The 14,082-nt window shown below is 46.6% G+C and overlaps 1 protein-coding gene across 3 annotated transcripts in view; it reads left to right on the top strand.

Moving 5' to 3' along the window:
- Positions 1-14,082, top strand: part of BCAP29 (B cell receptor associated protein 29) — a 120,863-nt gene that overhangs the window by 13,046 nt on the left and 93,735 nt on the right. For all 3 annotated transcript variants that reach the window (XM_088480210.1, XM_088480208.1, XM_088480209.1), the window contains exon 4: positions 10,022-10,122. In XM_088480210.1, coding sequence (XP_088336336.1) covers positions 10,022-10,122 — 101 coding nt within the window. The remainder of the gene's footprint in view (positions 1-10,021; positions 10,123-14,082) is intronic.

Below are 14,082 nucleotides of genomic sequence, written 5' to 3'. Positions count from 1 at the left end.
ATTTACAAAACCCTTGGTTTTTACAGATTTTGCCTGCCTGATTTAAAAGGGCAATAATACCTCATGCAAAAATAAGCCTGGTTTTGCATTTACTATTATTGCCCCTTTAAAGATGAAAGGCAAAACCTGTAAAAATGTAGTCAATCCACTGCTTAGTAAATATGCCCCTAAATGTGCATTTATATCTGAGTGCTACAAGCTCTATTTTCTAATGAAGCTGGATATACTGTTCCCTTGAATCTGCTTGCCTTCTTTTTTTATGCATGGGATGTCTGAGGTTCACATTAAGGTTCATTCACACACAGGTTTGTTTTTTTTCATTTGAATGTAACATAATCTACAAGATAAAACACTAATTGTATTCAAGTGTGGGTGTGTTTTTTGAAAAGGGTTGCTATAATAACCCTTTAATCAGGGACACATTAATTATACAGGTAATATTAAGGGATATTCTAGCAACTATAGTTTCTTAACATGCAGAGTTTTCCCCAAAATAACAGTGTTCGTGTTTTTGTTGATGACAAAAAATTAACTGCCAACAAAATTAGGGCTTAATCACATTTCTAAGCATCCAGGTGACTGGACTTTGCAACAATATTTAAATGACATGATTGCTAAACTTAATATCTATTTTTATTTTGTATAATGGAAGCTGCACATAACTTAATGTAAAATATATACATTTCCAGAAAGAGAAGCAATGTAGCTATGTATAATTATGTGGGTTTTATTTTTAATTGCTACCTATACAATTCTAATTATGTAGAAAAGAGGGGTTATCTCCGGTGCTGACAGCAAAGAAAGTAAAACCTCAAAGCTGTTTGAGGTCAAAACCTTAAATGTTAATGGATTACAATCAGTGGATCAATTCTTTACTTAAGTGGCCTATGTATTAATAATCGCAACAGTGATTATTAACAAACTGTCTCGCGGCAGATATTTTAATTGCGAGTGGAAATATCCCCCTTAATGTTATAAACTGAATTTGCAGGGACAGCGGTAGCGATAACCGCTGTCCCTGCGATTTACTTTCCTGACATATGAAAGACTTCTCCAGGGCAATCTGACACTGTGCACCGTGCAGTGCTAGCAACCAGATCCGGCCGGAGGCTGCAGAAGAGGGATCGGAAGATCTCTCTCCTGATAGTAAAGCCTTCATAGGGTTAAAGTGAATGACACCATTTGAAGATTGTGTAAACTAAAGGGGCCAAACGCATAAAAGCTTTGTTTTTCAGAGTTTGATACAGATCTGGCCTCATACACCTAGTCTAAATACGCCATGTGGTGCGCGGGAGATACCAGGTCCTGTGCAACTTAGCTTGCACTGAGCGTCTTTTCACCTGAAAATGTATCTATGGGGCATATTCAATTAGCGGTGAAGAGCTGTTTTCGGCGAAAAAGTTTAGACAGTGACGTCATTTCTCTAGGCGAGAAGTTATCCCCGTATTCAATTGTGGCGACTTTTCGCCGGTGCGTGAAGTCGATGTATCGGTATAGGCGAATAAGATTCGCCTATGAAACCAAGCAGGAAAAAAGTGCAGAATTGCGGTTTTGGGGTGCAAATGTGGGGCAACCACCCTGCACCCTTGGGACAGGTCCCCAAAGGTTAACTGCGTCAAAAAAATCCTAAAAGTACACCCCAAAAAATGACTTTGAAAATGGGGGCGAAAAAGTACAAAGTTGGTGTACAAACTTAAAAACTAGCGAAATAGACTTTTGGAGGGTCTGCAAGTATGGGGGAGGTGTTTTGATTGCAGGTGTTTGCTGAAGGTAGGTTTTTCACGTTTTTTAAAACCTCACTTTAGCGATCTTTAACCATGCGCGCACCCATTTCCAGGTACCCCAAATTTGCTGGGACTAGTTATTTTCACCAAAAAAATAATTAAATGCTATTCTTCACCACTTGTGTAAAGACGCTAATGAGAGCATTTATGTACCCCAAATTGCTTCAGCAGGGCTATTCGGGGGCATCTACAATGATCCCCAATGTTAGTGCATCTTTTTGGGGATGTCAGGCTGATTTCCCCAAATCTGGCAGCACTTTTCGCCTGTTTGCGTTTTGCCAGGTCCTGTTTTCGCGTCTTTGGAATTGAATAGGGCGAAAAGCGGGGCCGCGCACGAAAAGTCTTCACCGGCAAAACACGCGAAGATGGCGAAAAGTACGGGAGACGAAGCCTTTCCGACTTTCGCGTCTAATTGAATATGCCCCTTAGTTGCGATCAGATTCGACAAACCATTAGACGAGACTCCACTGATTAATTTGATGTGTGACACTTGTATATCTGTGTGCCTCTGTGCCTGTATATAAAGGGCAATGGAACTTGGAGTGAAATAAAAGCTGCAGCACTTCGTATAGAGATTCAGACTCAGTCGCACACTGAAATACAAGTGTCACACTTAAAATTAATCAGTAGACTCTCGTGAAGCTGTTTGTCGCATCTAATTGCAACTAAGGGCGTTATTCAATTAGTTTCGTACCCGCGATAAAGTTTTGCATGCTGCACTTTTCACCTCATTGTGTATGCCACCGCTATTTGCCGTAGTCAATTCCAAAAGACGCGAAAACGGCGATACGCGAAGTCAGAACAGGCGGAAAGTGCTGTCGGAATCGGGGAAATAAGCCTGTACTCCCCAAAAAATTTAGAAGCATTGGGGATCAATGTAGTAGTGCCCGATTAGTCCTAATAAAACTGTTTGAGGTACTTAAGTTGGTACAATTACCACTAATTAGCGTCTTTGCACAAGTGGTGAAGAATGGCATAAAGCAGTTTTTTGTGGAGAAAATAACTATTCCTGGCAAATTTGGGGCACCTGAAAATGGGTGCAAGCATCTTTTAATGTCTCTATAGTCAAGTGTTTAAAAAAAGTGAAATTCCTCCCCCAAAAAAGCACCTGCAATCCCCAAAACACTTGACCCCTTCTTAGAGCACCCTCAGATCCTTATTTTGCTAGTTTGCGAACTTGTCCTCCCACCTTTTTCGCCCCCAAAATCAAAGCACTTTTTTGGGGTGTTAAGTTTTTTTATTAGAAATTTTTTTACACAGTTATCCATCGGGGGGATGTCCTAAGGGTTGTGAGAGGTTTCCTCACCTTTTGTACCCCAAAACAAAAATTTTGCACTTCTTTTCTCCTGCTATTCAGAGGTGAATCTTTTTTGCCTGTTACATTGCATTGAGTTTCCGTTTACGCCAAAAGCGAATGGAATTGAATACGGCGATAATTTTCCGACAGGCGAAAAGTCGCAATAAGCTATACTTTTTCGCAGATCTCGGCTTGTCGAGGCTAATTGAATACAGGCCTAAGTTGCATTTTTGAGCGAAAGACACTTGGGGCAAGCTGAGTCTCACGGGACCTGGCTCGCCGAGAAGCGCTGTTTAGCGCGTCTGCAGCAATAGTTTATGAAGACACATCTGTACATAGGGGTCAGATCATAGTCCCCTTTGATAATTTTGCAGGACTATTTAGTCTTCTGCAGATCTCTGGCATAGGCTATTAGTACATGGTAACAATTCATAAAATGTATGCAGAAACTGCAGTTGTATAAAAATATGCTTGATAAATAGGCCCCTTATCCTTTAAATGAGGTTAACATATTTTAAGGTCCCTCCAGTACTGGTAACAAAATCCTTTCATTGGTATACACAACAATGTTATATGTTCAGGATCCAGTCTTCAGATATAAAACATCCTGGAGAGGTCTTTTACAATTATGGATATTAAATATATTTAACTTCACAGTGTCACCAGAAATGAATTAGCATGGGTACATGAGGCAAGAGCAATAAAATAAAAAGTAAATGGGAATAGTCTCACTCTGATATTTGCAATGCATTTCTTGGATTCAGTTCACTTCCTCAGACAGCCCATGAATTGCAGATAGAGTTAAACTATTCCCGTTTTCTTATTATTTTATGTTTTTGTTTTATTGCTTTTGCATCCTGTACCCATTAATAATTGTGAGAGACTTGTCCGGGATGTTTTATATCTAAAGATTGGATCATGTATATAATATAGTGTTTACGAATAAAGTGATTTTATTACCAGCACTGGATGGGCGTTTGAATGTGTTTAAGCTCAATTAGGTTTTACTTCATTCACTTTCTCAGTGCCAGAGAAAAGCCCTCTTTTTTGCATACTGACCATGAAGCTTTCCCGGGAGGCTCCATATCTCCAAGCTGCATACAGGGTCAGTCCCTTCATCACCAGCCTACACTTTCTGCTTCAGGGTCCATAGGGTATCCACAGGATACCTTGGGGTATAGGCTATGGCGGAGACATCGGGCACCACAGAGTTAAAGTGTTCAGCCTCCCATGATGCACTGGGGTCCCCCTCCTATACCCCGCCCCCGAGCCAAGGCAAACCAGTTTCGTAGGTGCCCGGCTCAGAGTCGGATCACCATTTAACAGAGGAGGGCTGTACTGGCCCCTGAAGTTCTTTAAGGCAGCTGTGGCTGCACAAGATGAGCTGCACAGCATAGGCAGTCAGTACTGACGTTCATGCTGTCACTCCTCCACCACGCCGGACCAAAATGCTGGTACTGACCTGGTGGGTGTCTGGGGTCACAGCTTGCGGTGACCCCGGATTACCCGGACTGTGGCCGGATTCAAGGGGGCAGGTAAGCGGCGGGGTCCCGTGGATGGTACCCGCCGATACACAGTCCTAAATCCCCAGGCAGGGGGCTCCCTGGGCACTGGCTGCACGTGGAGCCAGGTATTAATCTGCGCTTCCACTAGATCACCAGGGACAGCGGGCCACTCCTGAGTGGCAAAGCTCCGGCGTCCCAGGGGTTAATTGAATTCCAGGGGTGCGCCCCTTCCCTGTCTCACAGCCGGCGCCGCCTCCGCTGCACAGTGCCTCTCCATAGCGGTCTGCCGAGCTTTGCCAGCACTCCTCCCCCGGGCCCGCCTCCTCTCTGCTCCTCGGCGCCCATTATCTAAAGAGTGTGCAAACGCTGCTGGACGCTGATTACAGGTGGCATCGCGGTCCGGGTCCCCCCACATACCTCTCCTGCGATTAAGGTCAGAGTATGCAGCACTGTTTCCTGTGTCTGTGTAGTTGATCATAGTGCTGGTAGTGCAGGGATTTAATTCTGCATTGTATGTGACTTACTGCTAGCGCTGCTGCCTGTACTTTCACTTCTGACTGTCAGCCATTTTACTATCCCTGTGCTTACTCTGCTAAAGCCCTTGCGGTGCGGTGTTGCAGGGTGTTTATTGCCTCACTGTAAAAGTATTTATCTGTGAGGGGAGTCACATACACTTCGTTACAATCATCATGTCTGAGAGTGAACGTGATTTTCCTCTTCAGCTAAAGTGTACCACATGTAATGTACCATTAGCGGAGGGTGATGGAAACACTGAGGGGTTATGTAGGGCGTGTTATCTTATATCACGCCCGATTTCTGTCACTGCGCCTGTGCAGGAACCGCCCTGGGCTTGTTTTGCTAAGGCACTTACAACGCTTGTGGGCCAGCTAGCGACGCCCCCTGCGTTTCCCCAAATAGGGTTATCACAGCAGTCAGTAGTGTCATCTCCTCTGCAGGGGTTCCCCAGGCAGCTGATGGTACCCCAGTGTCTCCCGCTTTCGCCCCCCAGATCTCGCAGGAGCCTGCGTGGGTGAATTCATTGTCCAATACAGTGCAACACCTGTCGGACGTTTTACAGGGGGAGTCAACATTCCGGCCTTCTAAGGGGCCTTTAGTGTCTCAGACGGCTCAGTATGATGAGGATGATATGTCGTCTGACGGTGAGATTTTTGACTTTACGTACCAGGAGCCCCTCCGTACTAAGGAGTCTAAGTCTAAAGTCTATATACCTGGCCTTATACGGGCAGTCCATGCGGCCTTGGTTATTTAGGATGACTACTCCCCCGTGGCTAAATCCAAATACGCCTTCTTTAAGGATATTAAGGGAGATGCCACTGTATTTCCTCTATCTGGTCAGTTAGTGGATCATTTAGAGGAGGCGTGGAAAAATCAGAGTAAACTGTACCAGCCTAAAAAACGTTTGGCTTTTGCATACCCCTTTGCGGATAATTATTTTTCCAAGTGGGAATCTCCTCCGCAAGTGGATTCTCATGTAACACGCCTAGTAAGGAGTGCTACATTGCCCATGCCCTCCATGTCCTCCTTAAAGGATGCTACGGATCGCAAGGTTGAAATATCCCTGAAATCCATTTATTTCCTTGCTGGGGGGGCGTCCAGACCGGCTATGGCCGTGTGCTTGGTGGCCAGAGCCCTGGGGCGTTGGGCTGATAGCTTGGAGGTGTCTCTGGACACTGGCTCTTCACCTGAGCAGGTGGAGTTAGTAGGTAATCTCAGAGACTCAGCCACGTACATTAATGAAGCAGCCTTGGATATAGGTCTCCTCACTTCCAGAATCTCCTCGGTAGTGGTGGCCGCTCGCCGCACACTATGGTTGTGCTCTTGGAAAGCAGATTCCAAAAAGGGGTTTGGAATGCTTGCCTTTTAATGGACAGGTGCTGTTTGGCCCTGATCTGGACAAAATTGTGGCCACTCTTGCAGCAGCTAAGTCTGCGTGTCTGCCATCGGCTACAGTCTCATCAGGGTCTGGTACTTCGTCCTTTCGGCCCTATAGGGCCCAGGGTAAGTCCAAAGTGCTGTCCTTTCCGAGACAGTCCAGGGCCAAGAAGTCTGCCAAGCCAAAGAAACAGGCTTGGAGTACAAGACGCCCCGCTCCCAAGTCGGACGAGGTGGTCTCTCGGGGGTATGCCCTCTCCTTTCGGCGCAGGCCCCCCCGCAGGTTTTTCACCACAGGCCTTCCGTCAGATCAGAACAAAGCCCTGGAATTACAGAAAGTGTTGCTCTCTATGCTCCAGGCCGGAGTTATAGTGCCTGTTCCATTCTCCCAGAAGGGCAGGGGTTTCTATTCCAATCTTTTTCTGGTGCAGAAACGCAATGGGTTTCAACCCATCCTCCAACCTCAAATCCCTCAACAAGTCCTTTAGGGTTCCTCGGTTCAGAATGGAGACCCTGCGTTCCATTATTCTGGCGATGGAGCCTGGGGATTTCATGGTGTCGTTGAACATTCAGGACGCCTACCTGCATGTCCCCATTATCTTAACACACCAACAATTCCTCAGGTTTGCAGTCCTCGACCAACATATTCAGTTCCAGGCACTGCCCTTTGGTCTGGCAAAAGCGCCTCGAGTCTTTACCAAAGTCATGGCGGTAATGGCAGCCCACCTGCGGATGCAGGGTGTCCGCTTGTTGCCTTATCTGGACGACCTTCTGTTGTTGTCAGGGTCTCCAGAGGTCCTCCAGTTCCATCTGCAACTGACAGTCTCTGTGTTGCAGAATCACGGCTGGTTAATAAACTGGAAGAAATCCACCCTGGTTCCCTCGCAGAGGATGCTCCATCTCTGGGCCCTGTTGGACTCTCAACAACAGAGGATCTGACTGAGGAAAAGATCTCTGCATTACAGGCAAGGGTACGCAGTTGCCTTCAGAGCCGCCGAGTGTCTATTCACTCAGCGATGAGGTTACTGGGCTCCATGGTGTCACTGTTCGACATGGTGGAATATGCCCAGTTTCACTCCAGTCCCCTGCAGCAGTTGATCCTCTCCAGATGGAATGGGTTGTCCCATCGGATAAAGACACAGACCGTGGTACTTTCTCTGGAGGTGCATCTGCTGCCTGGTGGTTGCAGACGACTCGCATGAACGGGGGACATCCCTTTTGGGTGGCAAACTGGGTCCTTCTGACGACGGACGCCAGTCTCCGAGGCTGGGGAGCAGTGACGGGTCCACACTTGTTCTAGGGCAGGTGGACCCCGGCAGAATCTGCGCTTCCAATAAACATCTTGGAACTTTGCACGGTATTCAGTGCTCTCCAGCAAGCAAAACATGTTCTCCACGGAAAACCCGTGCAGGTACAATCGGACAACGCCACCACGGTGGCTTACATAAACCGCCAAGGAGGAACCCGAAGTCAGGCAGCGCTGACAGAGGTATCCCGCATCCTGACTTGGGTCGGAGGTCAATCTCCCTGCCATCTCGGCGGTGTTCATCCCGGGAGTCCTCAACTGGGAAGCAGACTTTCTCAGCCGTCAGGCCGTGCATCCAGGAGAATGGTCTCTTCACCAGGAGGTGTTTCAACTCCTGGTGGACAAGTGGGACCTTCCAGAGATGGACCTCATGGCCTCCAGTCACAACAGCAAGCTGCCTGTGTACGGGTCAAGAACAAGAGACATGGAGGCTCTTCTAGTAGACGCTCTGTCGGTCCGGTGGACCTTCCAGTTTGCATACCTCTTCCCTCCGTTCTCCATTCTTCCTCGAGTGGTTCGAAAATTCAAGCAAGAAGGCGGCACACTCCTGTTGGTAGCTCCGGCATGGCCCAGATGTCACTGGTACTCAGACCTTCGAGTCTCTACGTAGACACTCCGATGCTGTTGCCTCTATGTCCGGACCTGTTGTCACAGGGTCCTTGTCCTTACCCAGACCTGAGTCGTCTGTCTTTGACTGCGTGGCTGTTGAGACAGCCCTCTTATGGTCCAGGGGTTTTTCCAGCTCTGTAGTTAACACCATGCTTAGAGCTCGGAAGCCTGTGTCTGCAAGAATTTACCATCAAGTATGGCATACTTTCTTTGAATGGTGTTGCCCTAGAGTCTATGATCCTCAGCTGTTCCGGATATCCAGGGTGTTGGCTTCCCCACAGGCGGGCTTAGATCACGGTCTTCACCTTTCTACTCTGAAGGTGCAGGTTTCGGCCCTGTCAGTATGGTTTCAGCGTAGGATTGCTACTCTTCCTGATGTTCCCACCTTTCTGCAAGGTGTACTTTGTATTCAGCCTCCCTTTGTTCCACCAGTGGCTCCCTGGGATCTGGCTGTGGTCCTGAGGGCTCTTCAAGGACCACCATTTGAACCACTGGGCTCAGTTGATTTAAAATGGCTTACAGCTAAAACTGTGTTCCTTCTGGCCATTGCTTCGGCCAGAAGGGTCTCAGAATTCGGGGCGCTCTCATGTTGGTCTCTCTTTCTCATTTTTCATAGGGACTGGGGCGGTGCTTCGCACTCGCCCTAGTTTCCTCCCGAAGGTGGTATCTAGTTTTCACATTAACAAGGAAATCATAGTGTCGGCCTTTAATTCTCCAAACCTCTCGGTTGATGAGGCCACCTTGGATGTGGTACGGGCTCTAAGGATTTATGTTGACCGTACCAATTCTTTTAGGAAGTCGGACTCCTTGTTTGTCGTCCTATGGCTTCCGAAAGAAGGGTTAGCCTGCCACTAAGCAAACTTTGGCAGAATGGATTCGCATGGCAATTTCTGAGGCTTATATTCATGAAGGCCTTCCTGTTCCATCCTCTGTCAGGGCTCATTGCACTAGGTCTGTGGGTCCTTCGTAGGCAGCTCGACGTGGTGACTCTGCTGTTCAGCTGTGCAAGGCTGCCACATGGTCTTCTGTCCATACTTTTGTGAGGTATTATACATTTGACACATTCGCCTCTCAGGATGCTTCCTTCGGGCGGCGGATTCTCATTTCAGCACAGGAGCGTCCCCACCCTTAAAGGATACTGCTTTGTGACATCCCCAAGGTATCCTGTGGGTACCCTCCCTGAAGTAGAAAATATGAGATATGACTTACCCTTGTTATCTCTATTTCTACGAAGTCCATAGGGTTTCACAGGACTCCCGCCCTGACGCACCTGTACTGCAGATGGGCTTTGCTCTGGTCACCGGTTCTTCCGTCTCCTTCTGGTGAGAATGTGATTCTTGTGTGTTCCAGATCTTTCTTCTCTCTCTTTCTTCTCCTCCTCCGGCCTATGACTTGTTACGTAACTGGTTTGCCTTGGCTCGGGGGCGGGATATAGGAGGGGGACCCCAGTGCGTCCTGGGAGGCTGAAAACTATAACTCTGTGGTGCCCGATGTCTCCGCCATCGCCTATACCCCAAGGTATCCTGTGGAACCCTATGGACTTCGTAGAAATAGATAACAAGGGTAAGTTCTTACCATATCTAATATTTTTTTTTTTGTCTCACAATTCTAATTATGTCATTTTTAGGTGGAGGAAAATATTCAGGTTTCAGTTATGGAGTAAAATCTCTCCCTATTGGGACAAAGCATTTCTGTCAATCATAGTTGTGTTGGTTGTCCTTTTTTTTGGTAAGTGATTTATTTATATTGTCATCTGAGTTAAATAATGTTTTTGTTATTGCAGGGCTTGCAAATTTTTTGTAAAATCTAGGAGCCAGCTTCAAAGTTTAGGAGCCAGACCATTGTCCACTACCAAAATATATGAAAACTTGTATAAACCACCACACATGCTCCTTCAATGCCCCTCAGCCTCCTCACATGCCAGCATACCTGCACCAATTCATATTATGCCACACACTATGCCCTAACTTCATATTACAAATTCACTCACAAATTCATTGAATCCTATCACAATACTACTGTGCACACAGCACAGACCTGTTCTACAAATTAATAAAGTGCCCACATCTAGAGGAGCACTAGCAATGGTTTATTTATCTAGCACTGGCTAGCTACAGGGGTAAGCAACATGTGGCCTGCTAGCTGCTGTGGAACTATGCATACCAGCATATCCTGCAACAATTTGGCTGCTAGGGCATGCTGGAAAGTTAGTTCCACATCAGATGGAATGCGACATCCCTACTTCTGGTCTAACACATCTCAGACATCTCTTTTATGAGGTAAATACTGCAGAGTCCTTTACACATATGGAGATTACACTTTGGGTTAGCTGGATGGCAGGTCTCGGTACAAAAGTAGGGGTGGCAGATGTTCATGTAACCCCCTCCTCCAGAATGAGGCCAGGCCTCCCCATACATAATACCACAGGGCACATGGCAGGACAGAGGGGCATATTGGTGACTAGAACGTGTACAGCTGCAGCTGAGGGGGGCAGATAGAGAGATATAGATAGATAGATAGATAGAGATATATCTCTATCTATCTATATCTCTATCTAATTATATACATATATGGGGGGCAGTCATCGGTGAGTGGCATATATACAGTGGGGGGCAGTTATTGGTGAGTAGCATATATATACAGGGGAGGGGGGCAGTTATTGGTGAGTGGCATATATATATATATATATATATATATATATACCACACAGGATACCAAATAAAATAATCCCCTAGTCTCCCCCCCCAAACCAATCTCCAACACAACTCACCCAGCTGCCAATCTGCAGTGGAACCAATGGCAGGTTCCCCCACCAACACCATAGGGACTTCCCCTTAGTCAATGCTCCAGGCTGGGGTATACTGTAGGGGAACTACAAGTCTACCATGCACTATAAGAGCCGTTAGCTAGGAAGCGGTATAAGGCACCAAGCCCTGGCCTCTTACCTTCAAAGTTTGAAGCATCAGAGTCCTCGTCCAACTCCTCCCTATTTAGATGTAGTCTGCATGGGCTCCTTGTCAGTTGCCTCTGCGGGCGTGAGGCCAGGTAGCCACAGCGTCCAATGCGTCATCCTACAGCCGGGTCTCCTTCAGGATGGCAAAGTAGTGCACCCTGCATGGTGAACTCCTCCAGGTCCTAAGGCCTCTGACAGAGGACCTCTACCGTGTAGCCCTGCAGCAACTCTGTTAGGCTGGCAGGATCTGTATATTCATCATGCCCTGTGGGGCTCTGTCACCTCTGGCTGGCACTCACAGCACGGTGATGTGGCCCCTCAGAGAGTTAGTCTACCCTTTGATTCCCCCCTTACACGCTGCAACCACTGCAGGGAGGTAGAGGCAGCTCCGGCTTCACCTCACACAGTCACATGCTGGTAGCAGGTGGAGCCACACTGATTGAATGTGGTGGATATGCACTACGACCCGCCTACTTCTTTGCAATTCACTTTATTTGTCCTTCTGTAGTGTACCTGGCTTTAATAAAACCTAGTGGCCAGGACTAGAATCTTGGTCGCCATGGCAACCTGGCCCCCAGGATTTGTCGAGCCCTTTGTTGCTATAAGCGCCCAATAATATAAAAACAGTTAACAAAACAGACAACTAGAAAGAAGCAAACAAAAAGTATTGATCTGTAATACAAAGTCTGATGATCAAACATTAGTGCATAACAATGTGGTAAATGTCATGTCCTCCATAGTAGCTGGGCAAACTTCTTAGAGGGGGAACACAAACACTACTAATCTTCTTACAGTCACACAGTGAGCTCTTAGACCCACTTACAGCACATGGCGATTCCAGTTCATCGGCTGGAATGATCCCACTGGTCAGACTTCCCAATTTGCGCATGTTGTCACTACCTAGCTTCTGTGTGTTTCTCCTGAGGTCGGTGCAGCATGGGTCTCGCTATCTTGCTTTGGTCAGCTGACTCCGGATTTATCCATCCCCTGAGGGATTCATTTCCACATGACCTATGCAACCAGTGACTGTTCAGAACACCCTATTTAAACCACTCAGTTGCACTTGCTCACTGCTAGTACAAATTGTATCTTACTTGTTCCTGTTTCCAGCATCGGCAGCTCTTAACTTCCGTTCCTCCTGCTTTTGTTCGGTGTTCTGCCTCAGCCTGTACATTCCAGCTACAGCCTGCATATCCAAGCGTGCATCTACAGCCTCAATATCCCAGCATGCATCTACAGCCTTCATATCCCAGCGTGCGTCTATAGCCTCAATATCCCAGCGTGTAGCTTCAGTCTGCTAATCCCAGCGTGCATCTACAGCCTCAATATCCCAGCGTGCATTACCTTCTACAGTCTGCTATGCCTACGTGCAGTACTTGTCTTAGCCTGCAGGCAAGAAACATCTATTTTTTTTTCTGCAGACTGCACATAGCCCTCGTGTGTACTATATGGACTGAACTCATATCTAGTGTACCTGACACATCAGCTATATTTAACACTAGTCATATCTTTCCATGTTCCTGACACACCTCCTACTTGAGCACTTCTTAGTTTCTCTGCAAAGTATTTGTTCTATTCTCCATCCTGTATTCATTTAACACCGGTCAATCCCAGAGCATGTGCCAAAACGGAGCCGATGGGACCCAGCCCCCAGGGCAGTTACACACATTGGCTTACTTAGACGAAGTAATTGTGAGAGACACCCTTTGGAGAGTATATCTGTGAATTTATTTATATCCCAGCTGAAGAAGTACCTTCCTCAACATTAGTTTTCAGTCTTCAGAGAGATGTCCCATTTACAAGCAATCTGTAACTTTTAATGCTAATCTCTCTGTCCAGGTAAAATGCTATGAAATAAGGCAAATTGTATACCTCTCACCCCGGTAACTCTATGCTTGGGTATATGTTACAGGACAGGTGCTAATTGTTAAAAGCATCAGTAACCCCCATAGCAAAGCAATCATTCCTACTCACAGAGCAGCTAGAACCCCCCCCCACCCCCCCCCAGCAACAAGCAGACTCCCTGTTTCTGTGTAATCTACACACACCCCTCACAAAAGTATTTATGCATTTGTGCACTTTTTTCTTTTACTGTGCAACTTTCTACGTTGAAATTATGTGTAAGTGATGGGTTCAAAGATGCAAAATGTGCTCAATTTTAATTCAACGTTTTGGGCATATGCAGGTCATCAGGCATTTGCCCGAAACATTGAATTAAAATTGAGCATATTTTGCATCTTTGAAAGACGTCTGGAGTGCCGCCACTTGTTTATTGCATACACTGGGTTGCTATACCCATGGAGGGCACCGATGCAGGGTAATCCCATTATTACAGAGTGCTGGGGACATCGCAACACACACCCACACACACCCACACCCACACCACTAACACTTGCTGAGTTAGTAGGTAGAAATGTTCCTTTATTCACATAGTGATAAGCAGCAGCGCTGCAACAGCCCGACATCTGTTTCAACTGTAATGTCAGTTTTCCTCAGGGGCCCCTGAACGTGAGTGCTGGTTTTTACACTTTCCTGCTTCAGGAAGTGTTAGTGGTTTCTGTTTTGTTTAGGACCGTGCACCCCCTTGCCTATTATGAATGAGTGCTACCTTCTCTGATCTATAGACCGGATATAATATACCCACAGCCAATCGGAGTTGATACAGTGCTTTGGCAAATGAAGAACATTATACTGTTATTATAGCGCGAGTGTGTGTGTGTGTGTGTATATATATA

Source organism: Taudactylus pleione, unplaced genomic scaffold (genome assembly GCF_031769625.1).
Source record: "Taudactylus pleione unplaced genomic scaffold, aTauple2 ptg000251l, whole genome shotgun sequence".
Classification (NCBI taxonomy): Eukaryota; Metazoa; Chordata; class Amphibia; order Anura; family Myobatrachidae; genus Taudactylus; species Taudactylus pleione.
This window is presented reverse-complemented; position numbering and strand designations above follow the sequence as displayed.